The following is a 14162-nucleotide window of genomic DNA, read 5'->3' on the forward strand; positions in this document are numbered from 1 at the left end:
TTGCTCACGTTGCTGTTCTTGCCTTCTGGAAAATGATGATGCACCAAAGCATCCTGGGGGGCAGATTCTTGGGTCCCAGGCTCCTCAATGGGCTGCTCTGCCCTGGGCAGCATTTATATTCAGAATTGAAATTAAAGCTTTAATTACAAAATATTAACATGTTGCTTAGTTTATTGTAGTTTATATAATGCAGAATGGACACTGACAGGATGAAATTCTGAATTCTTTTCTCAAATGGGAAAAGCTGCTATTGAGAAAAAACTATTGTTGAGAGCACATTGTTTTGACATGATTAAGATTTTCTTTGTAACAGTTAATCAAGAATGTTGTTTTCCACAACACAGTGTCTTGACTTTGGGTTCTTCAGTAAACTACCTTCATTCTTTTTTTTTTTCTGGATACTTTCATTAGCAACACTTATGAGATTTTGTTGTTGTTGTTGTTTTTACTTTCAGTAAAATTTCAACCTCTTCAGTAGAACTGAACCTTTTATGCCAAGTTCAAATGCCAAATCCAAATGCTCATCTTAATAAAATTTTACATGTGCAGAAATGCAGGCTGTGCCTGTGCTGACTGGTCAAAATGATCAATGATGGTGAAAAGCAAGAATCTCATGAGCCCTCACTCTTTGATAGAGGAGCTCACATTTTGTTTGAAAAATTGTTTTAACAAAAAAGGCAAATGGAAACTACGGGCTATAAAGGGTCTGTTAATTATAAATAGTTCTCTCTGGGAGATCAATTGCACATTATTTACTTTCTGCTAGAAATAAACCACGCAGATTTTTTTCCACTCAGAGGGACAGAACAAAATAACAATTTAAAAGTGGGCAACTAGGGGTTTTTTCTCAGGGTTTTTTTTTTTTGTAATAGGGCTAAATGAAATCATACCGTTTTTGTATGGGGGTGTATGCAGTAGGTTGTGAAACTGTGGGTGCATGTAAGCAAGAGTATTGCAGTGGTGATCTTGTGTTTTCTCTTTTGACCATAGTGGCCTGTACTGCTTCACATACAATGCTTTAATATTAGCACAAGTTTTAATTCTGTTTTAATGAACACTGCTTCTGAGCTTGGATTTCGTTACAAGCCATTATTTGGCTGGAAAATTCTCTTTCACTTTTGACCAAAAATAATTCTGCTTCTCCTTCATATATTGTGCATTCGTGGGAGAAAAGTGCAACTTAATTGTGTTCTGCTCCTGCTACAGCTGTTAGCACAGCAGTGAGGTTCTGTAGATAATTGATTTCTGTTTTTGTTGTAAAGAAAAACCTTGGCCTTCTCTGAAAAATAAACTCCCTTTTTCCCTAATCTGCTAGTGTCATAACTAGAGTTCCTTTGGATTTTGCTACAGGGAGGGGAGTGCGTCTGTATTACATTGGCGGAGAAGTTTTTGCCGAGTGCCTGAGTGATAGCGCGATCTTCGTTCAGAGCCCCAACTGTAATCAAAGATACGGCTGGCATCCTGCAACTGTGTGCAAAATTCCACCAGGTTAGTAGCCTACCAAAAGTCTCGTGTGAAAGTACCCAGTGGAGTTATTCACTGAAGGACATTTGCGTTACTTTTTTGTAATTTCTTCATTGATTCAGTCTTCTGTGTAGCAAACACAAATGTATTCACTAACTGTACCTTTTTGACTCTTCATAGGATGCAATCTAAAAATCTTTAATAACCAAGAATTTGCTGCTCTTCTGGCTCAATCTGTGAATCAGGGCTTTGAAGCAGTTTATCAGCTTACTAGAATGTGTACCATAAGAATGAGCTTTGTTAAAGGATGGGGGGCTGAATACAGGTAAGAAAAGAAAACCCTTTGTTCTTAAATTTAGAGTTAGTTATTTTTGTTCTTTCACTAGTATACCATTTCCGTCTGGCTTGAAAGCCATACCAGAATACTTACACACTTCTTGCTGCTATTGTGGATATGCTGTCTGCAAATTGAACCCATATTTTCCTTTTTTGTCTCCCTCAGCTATGGAACCGCTAAGTTACAAAGTCCATAAACTGATTTTAGTGTTGCATTGAAGCCAACTGTTGAGCAAGGAGTGTTGTCAAAGTTCCGTTCCCTTGCTCAGTCCTGCTGGCTTGCATGTTGTGGTGAAATCCATGACAACATCTTGAAGTTTCACAGTTTGTGCTGTGAGATTATTTGCTGTTTGTTAGACCTGCAGTCAATTTGGTCTCTGTCCTGTTCTGCAATGTAGCATGAGTTCCTTAGGTTTTGATGCAGGATGGGGTTGGTGGTACCCAACGGAGAGACTTGCAGTGCCTATTGCAGAATGAAATAGCTGTGGAGAGCATGCATCTAAGGGATGGCAAGTATTTTGGAACTTGTAGTGGAAAAAGCTTTGCAGGAGTAAGATGACTGTTTATGTAGTAAAACTTCTAAAAACAGTTCTTTGAGTGGAAAAAATAGCACTCTATCTGCTTTTGAATAGATTCCAATTGTATTCTCTATTAGCACAAATAAAAAGCTGTAGTTGAGGACAGTGCCTGTTTTTAATGTAGTATGGAAATTCAGGAAGAAAAGGAATTGACTTCTAACTGAGCAGTTTTAAAGATTTCATTATTTTGGAGAACTGTAACTGAGGTTTTAAACAAATCTCTTAAACCTCTCTAGAAACTGTCCTCTGAAGGAATGAAGTCTGACCTGTCTGTACCCTAATGCAGTACATAATGATTTTTTTAATGCCGTATAATTTCTGAAGTTGAATAATGGCATGTAGGCTCCACTTGGGTTGATTCCTTTATCTGCTCTTGAAATACATACATGTAAATAGCAGTGCCAGTATGTGGGGGAGGTTTCTCAGCTAAATGAAGCCAACTTTGTAATAGTCTAATGAGATGAAATGAGAAATTTGAGTAATGGAATAAATTGGTACCTCTTTGTTAGGAAGAGGTACACAAAAAATCTGGCTCAGGTTTAAAGAGCTATTGGATTTGGCTCTGGAGGAATATGTATACACTTAGACATAATTAAATACAACATTCAAATCTGAGCAGAAGAAAGGCTTAATCAGGCAGATTATATAGAAGCATCTTGAAGTGAACAGAGTGTAAGTGCTGGTTTAAAACTGTGGGGAGGCTTTTGTTAAAGTTACTTCTGAGTGGGGAGGATGTTGGTGGTTGGTCTATAAACTGTTTGTAGACCATAGGATTGAAAAAGTGCAGTAGTAGCACTGCCAAAATAGCACAAAAACTGGATGCTGAGTAATACTGAACTAGTTTCTTTGCAGCTCTCTTTTAGATGATGCTAATAAATTACTGATACACAAAGCTTGTAAATATGCTGCAGTTGGGATTAGAGCAAGAAGAGGTAGCTCCAGCAAACTCAACCTTGAATTTAAATTAACGTAGTCTGACTTGTCAAAATGGACCAAAGAACACTGTAAACCCCATCACTCTTGTTAAAACCTCCATGCTTCGTTATTATGTGAAAGTGTTTCTCATAGAACAGGCTTGGACAAAGGCAAAGCATTGCTTGCACTTTAGGCATATGTGCATAAATGTGCAGGTATGGCAAGGTAATACGTTTTATAGGCTTGGTAGACAAAATACCTTACAAAGCTTTTTGCTGTGTTACATGTTGGCCCAAATTGGGGATGGTAGAAGTTTAGAAGGTCAGATCACCAGTTAAGTGTTCGTGTTCGTGCAGGAACTATCCAGATCCAGGATCATCTTTTAGAGAAAGTTCAGTAGAGGTAATTAGTGATCTTTGAACTGGAAGTCTGTGGGCTGAAGAAGCTGAGTTTTTAGCTTTAAGATGGTTGCTTAGTGACTGTCAGTATTTAATCAATTTTTACCAGCCTAGTGCAAAGCCAGGGTTGTTGAACAGACCCAGTTGTAAAATTTTGAGGAAGTGTGTTGTGAAATACATCGTAGGGGAGTTTACAGTGGTGGAATAATGAACTTCCTTTTTTGGGAGAGGATTCAAGAGTAAATGGAATTATATTTCCTGTGGTTCAGACTTGTTTTTCTGTTGTATCACTTTGTTCTGGCATAGGCATTTGGGGCTAAGATAACTGTTTTGTAGAGTGCTGAAAGAGCACAGACCCCAGCTGCTGTCTTCTCCTAGAAAATGTGAAACTTTTGAAATCAATCTTCACTGTCTTAATCTTTCTGCCTTTTCAGTTCCTCTGTTTATATAAACATCTTTCCTTAAAGCAAAGGACTGCAGTGCCAACTGTAAAAATGAAGGAGCTGGGTTTGTGTCTGACTAATCTGCTGCCTTTGAATCTTGGGATAGCTGGAATTACTAGGAAAAACTGGCTTAGCAACAACAGTCTTGCCAATCTAGTTAGGGAAAACTCCCATGCCTGGAGTAGGTGCAGTGAAATAACAGGATTTCTCAGTCAGAGTATGTCCAATACTGATTTCTTTACTTTGGAGATGAGAAGGAAGATGTTTGAATAACAGGTCTCTGAAACAAAGGAACATGGGAGAGAGAATGAAGCTTTCATGGTTGTCAGTCCTTCCAGTCCTTACTGGAAGTTGCTATATGGTGTTTAATTAAGGGCTTCTATTGTGGAAAATTATGGGCAAGTTAGTATAGAAGACAAGAGAAACACAATATCTGCTTCAGTTGTTTGTGTGAGGATGTTACAGTACAAAACACATACAGAAGTGTAAGATTACAGGAAATCAGAGATAAAGTTTGGTGTTCTTTTGAGATACTGTCAGTTAGCAGAGTATAACCACACACTGTGTTTTGATACAGTGTTTCTGACAACATCTACCAATTTCCTTATACATTTGTCATGTCATTTTCTCCAAAAAGCCAGACCTTATGATCACCATAGCATTGTGCTATTTTGCCACCTGGCAGTGCAGAGCCAAGGGTTTTTATTCTATATTTCTCAGTAGCTGTCTGTAAAATTCAAATCCAGTTATGCATGCAGACTCCTGGAAGGTTGAGATACAGCTGCACACAGTTGTTTGTGGTGTGAACACTGCATTGGTTGGACAACCTTCATTTCTTAATTTCCTTTTAGAAGTAAGGCGCTTGGTGTGGCACTTGAAGGAAATACTGCTGTTACTATTCTCCAGAGTGGAATATTCTCTTGATGTATTATGGACAAACATGTAATTATTGATGTGTCTTACATAAGTGAAGTGCTTTGGAGTTTTGAGGCTTTTTTTTTTTTTTCCTGGAAAAAGTTTAGTAACAGTTATAATAATGGTTACAGATTTTTATATCTCTGTTTTTTCTCTGAAATGTATTTATTCATATGATGCAGAATTTGTGGCAGCTTAACCTGCTTTCTGGCTGTAGTGGGTTGACTCTGGCTGGATCCCAGGCAGCCACCAAAGCAGCTCTCTCACTCCTCTTCACAGCTGGACAGGGGAGAGAAAATGTAGCAGAATGGTCGTGAGTTGAGATAAGGACCGTGAGAGATCCCTCACCAAATACCATCGTGGGAAAAACAGACTTGAATCAGAGTTATTGAATGAATTTATTGCTAACATAATCAGAGCAAGATAATGAGAAGTAAAATAAGACTTTAAGCACCTTCCCCTCCTTGCCAGCTCTTCCTCCTCCCCCAGCTGTGAAGGGAGGTAGGAATGGGTGTCATGGTCAGTTCCTCACATGTTGTTCCTGCCACTGCTTAGGGAGGAGTCGGAATCCTTCCCCTGCTCCAGTGTGAGGTCCCTGCCATGGGAGACAGTTTTCACATGAACTCCTCTGGTGTGAGTCTGTCCCATGGGCAACAATTCACCATGAACTTCTGCAGTCAGGTGCATCTCTGCATCCTGGTGCCCTCCATGGCCTCAGGGGCACAGCTGCCTCACCATGGGCTGCACCAGGGGCTGCAGGGGAATCTCAGCTCTGGCACCTGGAGCAGCTCCTGCCCCTCCTCCTCCTGGCCTGACCTTGGTGTCTGCAGAGTTGTTCCTCTCACATGTTCTCACCCCTCTCTCTCTGGCCACAATTACAACTGGGCAACAACTTTATTTCTTCTTAAATTGGTATGCCAGAGGCATCACCATTCCTAACTGGCCCAGACTTGACCAGCAACACATCCATCTTTGCAGCTGCCAAGGATGGACTCTGCCAGACATGGAGGAAGCTTCTGGCAGCTTCTCACAGAAGCCACCCCTGCAACTACCAAAACCTGGCCACCCCAACCCAGTACAGTGACTTTTCCCTATTCTTTGTTTTCTAGGCGGCAGACAGTAACAAGCACTCCTTGCTGGATTGAGCTTCACCTGAACGGGCCTCTACAGTGGCTGGACAAAGTATTGACTCAGATGGGTTCCCCTTCAGTTCGCTGCTCCAGCATGTCCTAAAACTCTCCTCTCTCACCAGTGGGCTAAAAATCGAGTCCAGTCAACAGACTTAATATAACAGCTCGTCTGTCGTAGTATTTGTGTGTGATCCCCATGAACTGTTTACTATCTAAAAAGGTTTTTAAAAAAGAAAAAAAAAGAAAAACAGCACTTGAGGTCTCATCAATTAAAGCACCTTGTGGATTCTGTTTCCTATACTCTGCTACTAGATGAAAATTTAGTGTATAGAAAAGCCTTCTTCAGAAAGAAGGGACAGTTCTAAAGACTCTTTAATGGTGTTTTTTATTGGGTATATAATTGAGTGTCCTAATGGTTATCAATAACATGAATAGCTAAGTATATATACAGATAATGTATCACAATCTCAAATATCACAGTATTGTGCTGTTCTACATTTTAGTTCCCATAAATAGTCATTTTGGTTTTTTGATTGGGGCAAGTATCCCATAAAATTCCAAGACTTTGCTCCCTTATTCTTTTATATTTTTTTTTTTATATAAGCAGGTTTTCAAGTTGTCCTAATCATAAAAAAACTTTCCTTATAGAAAAGCTTAATTTTTTGCTGCGTTCTTAAAGAAAAAGAAAGTCCCTCCATTGGAAGGGAAAGAAACGTCTTGAGATTCATCTGTGAAGGCTTAAGACACTTTATATACTTAATGGGGCCTAAAGTGAATTCATATTAAAAATTCTGAGTATCCATCACACTAGCAGTTACTTTTTGATACCCATCTGAGTTGATGCATCTGTTGCCAGCAGTATTGCTGGCAGTGCTGTAATTTGGGACTTTTTTTGTACCTTGAATCATTGAAATGCGTGGTTTTTCTCATGGAATGGGAATTTACCATGGCTTTGGATATTTGATTAAGTGCACAAGGTTATTGGCTTAAACCTTACATCTGTATTTTTTTCATTGAATAAGTCTTACCCCTTCCTATCTGTATTTTTTTCATTTTTTTCATATGTCACTAAAAATAATGGGGTTTAGTTTTTGGAGCCATATACCTTGAGAAATCATTTCCTGGGGTAAGCTAGACTCTTTTTGTTTAGGTTTTAAATAGATGCAGCTTCTTAACATATTTCAGTAACAGAATTTAAATTTCTTATCTGAGTCGCTTCTATAGTTTACTTACACACCAGATCATATGCATTCATTATGTCATAATGGGCCTTGTTATTAAAAGTAGTTGCTTCTGCAAAACCTCTAGGATAGTGGTTGCTGAGGTATGACCAGCGAAGGAGGACTTCCAGGTTCTTCATGACAGTGCATGTTATTGTGAACCCTTGGACACTACAGCTGCACCATATTAAAAATATTCTGAAATATATTCTACAAATAAGTCTGGGTTGGGGCTGGGTTGGGAAACTGTATAGAAGGGTTATTCTGACTTGAAAAATACACATCTTACTAACAATCTTGTGATCTAGCTGTCTGTCATTCTTTTGTTATTGTGGCAGTAGCAGGATTGCCTTTGTCTGTTTTTTTCCATTGTTTCATCAATTACACTAGTTCTGTACTTCGTAAGTACAGCTAGTGATAACTTAGCTTTGAGAACAAAAATGTGGCCAGTGTTACAGCTTTTAATCACTTGACTGAATTGATGATAGTGATGGATATTTTTATGCCATAATGACTAGGGCATAGAAGCAATACCAAAAATCAAGCCTTGAAAAAGTGGGCCAGACACCTTTCAAAAATTGGCAAAGCAGTTACCAGTTTGTGCTAGTTTTACCAGTAGACTAATGTATTGGTAGAACTTGTGAACCTAAGAGATAAGCTTCATGCGTGTTGCATTTGCCTAATATGTGAATACACTAATAAAAGTTTTAATTCTCACAATGGCTGTTTGGGTTTTTGTTGTTTTTTTGGGTTTTTTTAAAATTAATTAATTGCTGTCTATTTTTTGGTTGAAGGTTAGAAGTTACCCTAACCCACCCAGATAAATGACACAAGTGTCCTTCATGTGGTGGGTGGAAAGGTAGAGTTTAGATATTAATACCACTTTCCATGCAGCTGTTGTGGAGGTTCTGGGTCTGTGTGTGTTTGGTGGTGCAGACTCCTACTCCTGATGGAGTTTATTGAAGCAGTTGCTTTTCCCTACCACAATCAAATTGCATCCTACTATCTCCGGTGTTTACTTTCACCTTTGAGACAGATAAGAGCAACTTGTCTGGGTCAGACTCACGTTTTTGAGCAGGTTGCAACTTGAATCAGTTGGGTGGCCTAATTCTGTGGTCTCCTTGCTGTGGATTTCTGAATGTGCCCAACACCGTGGCAGTGCTAGTTGCTTTGCCTTGAACATTGTAGTAATCTTGACTCTGCCTCCTCGTGGTGGGTGCTTCCAAGGAGAGTGCCAGGACCCTGCAGACATTGCCTGTGGTGCTGCCTGTGTGCAGGACCATTCTGGTCTGTGTTGAAGTCACTGTTTTTGACTTCTGCTTGTGCCACTGAAATGTTCTGCCATTGCTGCCAGCCACAGATTAGAGGTACAAGGGAACTTAGCTGTATTTGTAATGTTTGCTTGTCTGTGTTCCATTTAAATGCCTTTGGCAGTTCTTTACTAACTTTAACCTACCCCTGTTTCTTAATCCACTGCCTTTCTGACTTAGCCAGTGCTGTTATGCTCTTCTTCAAAATCATGCAGATGACCCCAGCATCTTAATGCAGAATGCCCATTGTATCTAAGGAATGTGACTTCCTCCCTCTCCGGTTCTGCCAAAGTACTGATGTCCAAAATACAAATAAAAAGTTAATTTTTTTTTTCAGTGAGGCTATTTTCTAGAATATAACACATAGCAAGCAGGGAGTACTCGAGTGGAGATGCTTTCACTAAAGTATGGGTAGCCAGCTCCTTACCTGTATCAGAGCTGGAAAAACTCTGTACAGACTCTGGGTTGCATTGACTTTAATTCCATGAGCCTGGGTCCTGATCTCTTGTCACTAGCCCTGCCTGAGCTTGATTTTCATAGTATTGCCAAAGCCAAGTGACCAAACACCAGGTAGTTGATGTAAACATCTAAGCCTAAAAATTACTTTTGAGTTGCCTTTTGTCAGCTTGGAGGCACAGAGTTGACTTTTCTGAACTCTTCCTCCAAAGAAAAACCTGATTTTGTTTATAAGTTGTCTCAGGGCTGAAGCTGTGATAGCAATGTCAAATGCCTGGACTTTTGCAGCTTTAAACTGTGAGAATTGATAGCAGAGTCATCCCCCTTCCTGTTGTGCATGGTTCCTGTTTAGGTGGCAAGCTCCCTGCAACAGGAATTCTCTTGTACTTCATGATTTTGTGTGGGGTCCTTTGACTTCCAGGCGGTGCTGCACAAATCCAGAACACCTTGACAGCTGTAGTGTTCTCTTGTTTTTATTCAGAATATTGTGTTTAACCAGAACTTAACCTCCTTGAGACCAATTGCAGGCAAGGAGAGTAAATAATTTAACTTCAGACTCCCTGTGAAATCGACAGGGAGAGGTAAAATCTGAATTTGGCTGTCTGGTAGCATTTGCTGTTGGCTGAGGGGCCTGTTTTAAGTGCATAAAGTAAATATAAATATCTCCCTTAAAAGGTTCTCTGAAGCTATCAAAGTAGTCAGCTAAGATGTTTAGGAATAATAGGTTTAAACTAATTAACACACAGCTAGAAATCACAACTACTATACTTCACCAAGCTCTTTATTTTCATGTGTCCAACTTCTCATGTTGAAGTGGGAGGGTGTGAAGTTTGGGGGTTTGATAATCATCTGCAGCTCTGAATAGCTGGCACAATGAACTGTGTTTTGTTTTAGCCTTCGAACTTGTCACACTTCGTTGTGGTTACAGCTTTTTTTTTTTTTTTTTAGCATTGCAAACTGAAAGCTTACTGCAGCTGGGTTTTGAGTTAAAATACTGTGAAATACAGGATTTCACTATACTCCACCCACACAGTGTTCTACTTGAGTATGAAGCACTTTTCTTTTTACCAAAACAAGTTTGACTTGCCTAATTTTGGGGAGGCTGAAGCTTCAGTGCTAGCTCTGAAGCATCATTGAAGTACTGTCTTTGTTAAAAAAATTATAAAAATAGCAAATAACATGCCAGCTGCATTAGTAACTGCTTCTGGAAGGACCTTCTCAGGGATTTAATTTGCAGCTGGTCTGAAACTTTATCACTATTAAGAAAATATTAATGAAATGTGTTTTCCCTGACCACTTTAGCTTGGCTAGTGAATAACTGTCATAAACCATATTAAAGAAGGCCATTTAAAAAACCCTTCAGTCATGTTGGCCCTCTTTTCCATCTCTCTTAGGTAAAAAGCTATCTGAGTAAGGTTGACATTTCTTCTCCTGGGAAAGCACAGTGTGTGGAGCAAGGTTCTAGTCCTGGATTGTCACAGCTACAGGTGCTAGAACCAAGGCTTCAAAGCTGAGAGCAGTCTTTGATGTTGCATTAGCTGTTGTTTCATTAACTGTAATCAGGATTAAATCTAGATAGCTGGCAGAAGAAAAGTGAATGACAACAGATATGTAATGATGTCAGACCTTGGTCCTCTTGATCCTTCTCCGCCGTGTAGAAGATTGAGTCAGAATGGATTTGATAAAGCCCAGTTGCTTATCCTGTTCCTTTTGGAATAGGACCCAAACTGTCTATAGGCATAGACATTCTGGCCCTACTGTTTTCCCAGCAGGGGAAGGTGAAACAAAGCAAGCTTCTGACGCTCTTGATTTTTCTGTTAGCAGCAGAATTTTTGCTCTATTTGCTTGCCTAAAACTATAATAAGGTATCATAAGGAATTTATGTCTCATGAATTAATTGAGCTTATGAGTAATGTGTACCTGAGGCTGCAAATTCAGTTTGATTTTAAAACTTACTCTGCTTTAAAGTCTTGTTTGCTTGCCTTTTCATTTTGAAGTAAAATTCCAAGAACAGCTGTTGTGCACTTAGTGTAGAGGCTTATTAAATGTAGGTTGCCAGCAGTTGCAGTTTATCTTTGGGTAATCAGTTATATATCATAATATCAGTTCATATTTAATCTTGAAGAGGAGTTGTTTAGAAGATGGTCACCTTTGATTAAGGAGTAACTACACAGGGAGGCTGGTGCCTCAAATGTGCATGCAATTTCTGAGGAAACTGGAGTAGAGGCCGGTCAAGGTGTAGAGCCAAGTCCTGGACCAGGGAATTGCGAGCACCCCAAATATCTGCCACACACTTAGAACTCTTCAGAGATACCAAACAGTTGGACAGATACACTGGAATTGTCTAGACCCATTAATGACTTTGAAATGACACCAATGCATAATGACTTTAGAAACACTTCAAAGTCCTGTCTCCTCTTCCATTTGTGTTGCATGTCCTTGAAGAGTGGATCTTCAGAATTCACAAAGTGAAGCTGAGAAAAATGTGTGTGTGTGAGCTGGTGAGATTCATGTGGGGGTTACTCAGTGCAGATTCCCCGGTTCTTTCACACCTGTGTGTTGGTGTATTTTTTTTCCCCCATGCGATCACTGATGGAGTCTGTGGTTAAGAACAAAAAGCCTCAGGCAGCAGAGGTGAACTTCTTGGGAGAGGGGCAGGATGTGATTGTAGTGAAGCTCTGGGAAGAATCACCCTGATCTTGCTGCGAAGAGATCTGTGAGCTGCAGGAAGAATTACCCTGCTGGGTAACACCATGTGAAGAACAGTGTACTGTCACAGGGCCTGTTGATTCAGGTACAGGCCCAAGTGAAACTTCTTACAGGCCTGAGCCAGGTTGTTCACAGATAGAATTAGTTGTGCTGTGTGCCTGTGCTGTGCTTCCTCATGTGCTTGGTTCCAAAGCTGGCAAAGGTGGGGGGCCTGGGCTGGTCTCCCCTGCAGGCATAAATGGGTACTGATCAACAAGATCCACTTGAGGGCTGAATGAATAATCACTACCCAGGCTGCTGCCTAACAGTGGAAAAAGGACTTTTGCCATGTGTTTTTGTAAGTGGTCTGATGAATAGCAATGGGCATTAAGTTTGGTAGAGGAGGTCCTGGAAGAAAAAAATAATTGTAGTGAGGAACAAATTAAAATGTCTTTTGGATGAAGAGTTGTCAGGCATCTGAGGAGCTCAGCAGCATGTCAGGACTCTCAGGCACTGGGGCAGGCTGTGGGTTGGGAAGCACTGTGGTCACTCTGGAGAGTGTCCACATCCAGACTGGACATTCCTAACAGGATCCAGTTTTGCACAGGAGATGCATCTCCATCATGGAGGTGTATGTTCATAACCCAGCATCTCTGTTGGTACTTAGGCCTGGGAAATGATAACATTAATTTAGAAACAATAATTTCCTTGTAGACAAGTACACTTATCTTTTCTTCTACAGCTTCAGAAGTCTAAGAGTCCAATGGGAAGAAAAACCACAGCAATTAGCAACGCTGCTGTTAGTATTGATGGGAGGGAAAATGTCTTCGTAATGTATTCAGACTTTGAGGTTTGTGCAGCGTACGAAATTAAAATGGGCAAAGAGCCAAGGCTGAGAAATACTAAGGTTTAGTAAAACAGGAAAAGTGGTGGAGCTGAAAAAAAGAATGAGAGGGTGGCTGATGCTCAGCCTCAGCAGTGATACGTGGCCACAAAGGCACTCTGGGCAGCTCCCTGAATGCTCGTGATAGGCATCTGCTCGTTAAAGATCATAAAACTCATTTTCCTTTTGTTACAGCACTGAAAGAGTTGTTGGAGCACAGGAGCAGGTTAAATGGAAATGGGGCTGAGGAGCACAAATCCAGTTTTGCTTCTCTTATTGTCAAAGATAAGGCTCAGCATCGTCTCTTCTGGAGCAACTTGAGTTCAAGACGGAAGAACCGACAGGACTTGTCCTGTCTCCCAGTGGTGACCTGACTACGAGGATAAGCAGTCTTATAAATAAATTATAGTAAATACCCCACAACCTCTGTGGGAAGAGGTTTTCTGTAATGTCTGCATTAGTTTTTATTCTGAAAAAGACGTTTTTAGCTTTTTCTTTAATGCTTGGACAGTCCTTGGAAGTGTTCAAGTGCTCCTTGGCAAATAATACATCTCATCCTGTAGCGTGAAGGTGTTTTGTGGTGGGGTTTTGGGAGGGATAGCTTTGTATTTGAGGGATTTGGAAGAGAGACTGACTTACTGAAAGTAAGTCAAAAAACTTTTTTGTCTCCTGCTTTTGTTCTAAAAATGCTTAGTACAAAATTAGTGGAGTGTTGCATGACAGCAGCCACGCTTGTGAAATGTGGAGAAAACACTATGCTCCTCTGAGGCCCTGAGGAAGAATATTAAAGAGGAAATTCTTCCAGAATACTTAGTTGCCAATAGCAGGAAGTACTATTAGGGGGAAGAAAAAACCAGCTTCAAAGTTTTCTGCTTTAAAACAGGGCGGGGGAGGTAGGAATGGAATTAGCGTGCAAGTAACAGTTTAAAGATTTTAATTGTGTTGAATTGCACTGGGTTGAAACTTGCCTGGCTGATGGACCAAAGCCTTGACAAACTGAAGCTTGAAGAGACTTAATTTCAAGCATAGGACACTTGGTCCTAAATGTGCATTATATTTTTAGTTTGCTGTGTCAACAGACACCCTTGTTCTGTGTAGTTTTACTTGGCTGACAAAGGCGGTGTGACAAAGGTGTTCTCTCTCCACTGAAGACTCTTGGAAACAGGTCAGCCATCGGTTGAATTATTGATTTTGTGTGATGTAAGAAACTAACTTGGTGCCTCTGGGAAGGCAGTTCTGATCTCAGTACCATCCCAAGGACGCAAACTCAAGATCAGTACTCTCATTTCCCATGTGCACATTCACACATACCCTCTTGGACCTTATTTCTGATCATGTTGAAATCAAGGGGGTCCAACAGAGGTTTCCTGCAGTAATGCCACAATTAAATGATAATGACCATAATTTTTGTGTTCTCTCTGAGCTC

The 14162-nt window shown here is 40.3% G+C and overlaps 1 protein-coding gene across 5 annotated transcripts in view; it reads left to right on the top strand.

Moving 5' to 3' along the window:
• Window positions 1-8119, top strand: part of SMAD2 (SMAD family member 2) — a 49852-nt gene extending 41733 nt beyond the window's left edge. For all 5 annotated transcript variants that reach the window (XM_008640922.2, XM_008640920.2, XM_017743713.1 and 2 more), the window contains 3 exons: window positions 1351-1488; window positions 1645-1789; window positions 6159-8119. In XM_008640922.2, coding sequence (XP_008639144.1) covers window positions 1351-1488; window positions 1645-1789; window positions 6159-6282 — 407 coding nt within the window. In that variant the 3' untranslated portion in view covers window positions 6283-8119. The remainder of the gene's footprint in view (window positions 1-1350; window positions 1489-1644; window positions 1790-6158) is intronic.
• Window positions 8120-14162: the final 6043 nt, after the last annotated feature.

Source organism: Corvus brachyrhynchos, unplaced genomic scaffold (assembly GCF_000691975.1).
Source record: "Corvus brachyrhynchos isolate BGI_N302 unplaced genomic scaffold, ASM69197v1 scaffold8, whole genome shotgun sequence".
Lineage (NCBI taxonomy): Eukaryota > Metazoa > Chordata > Aves > Passeriformes > Corvidae > Corvus > Corvus brachyrhynchos.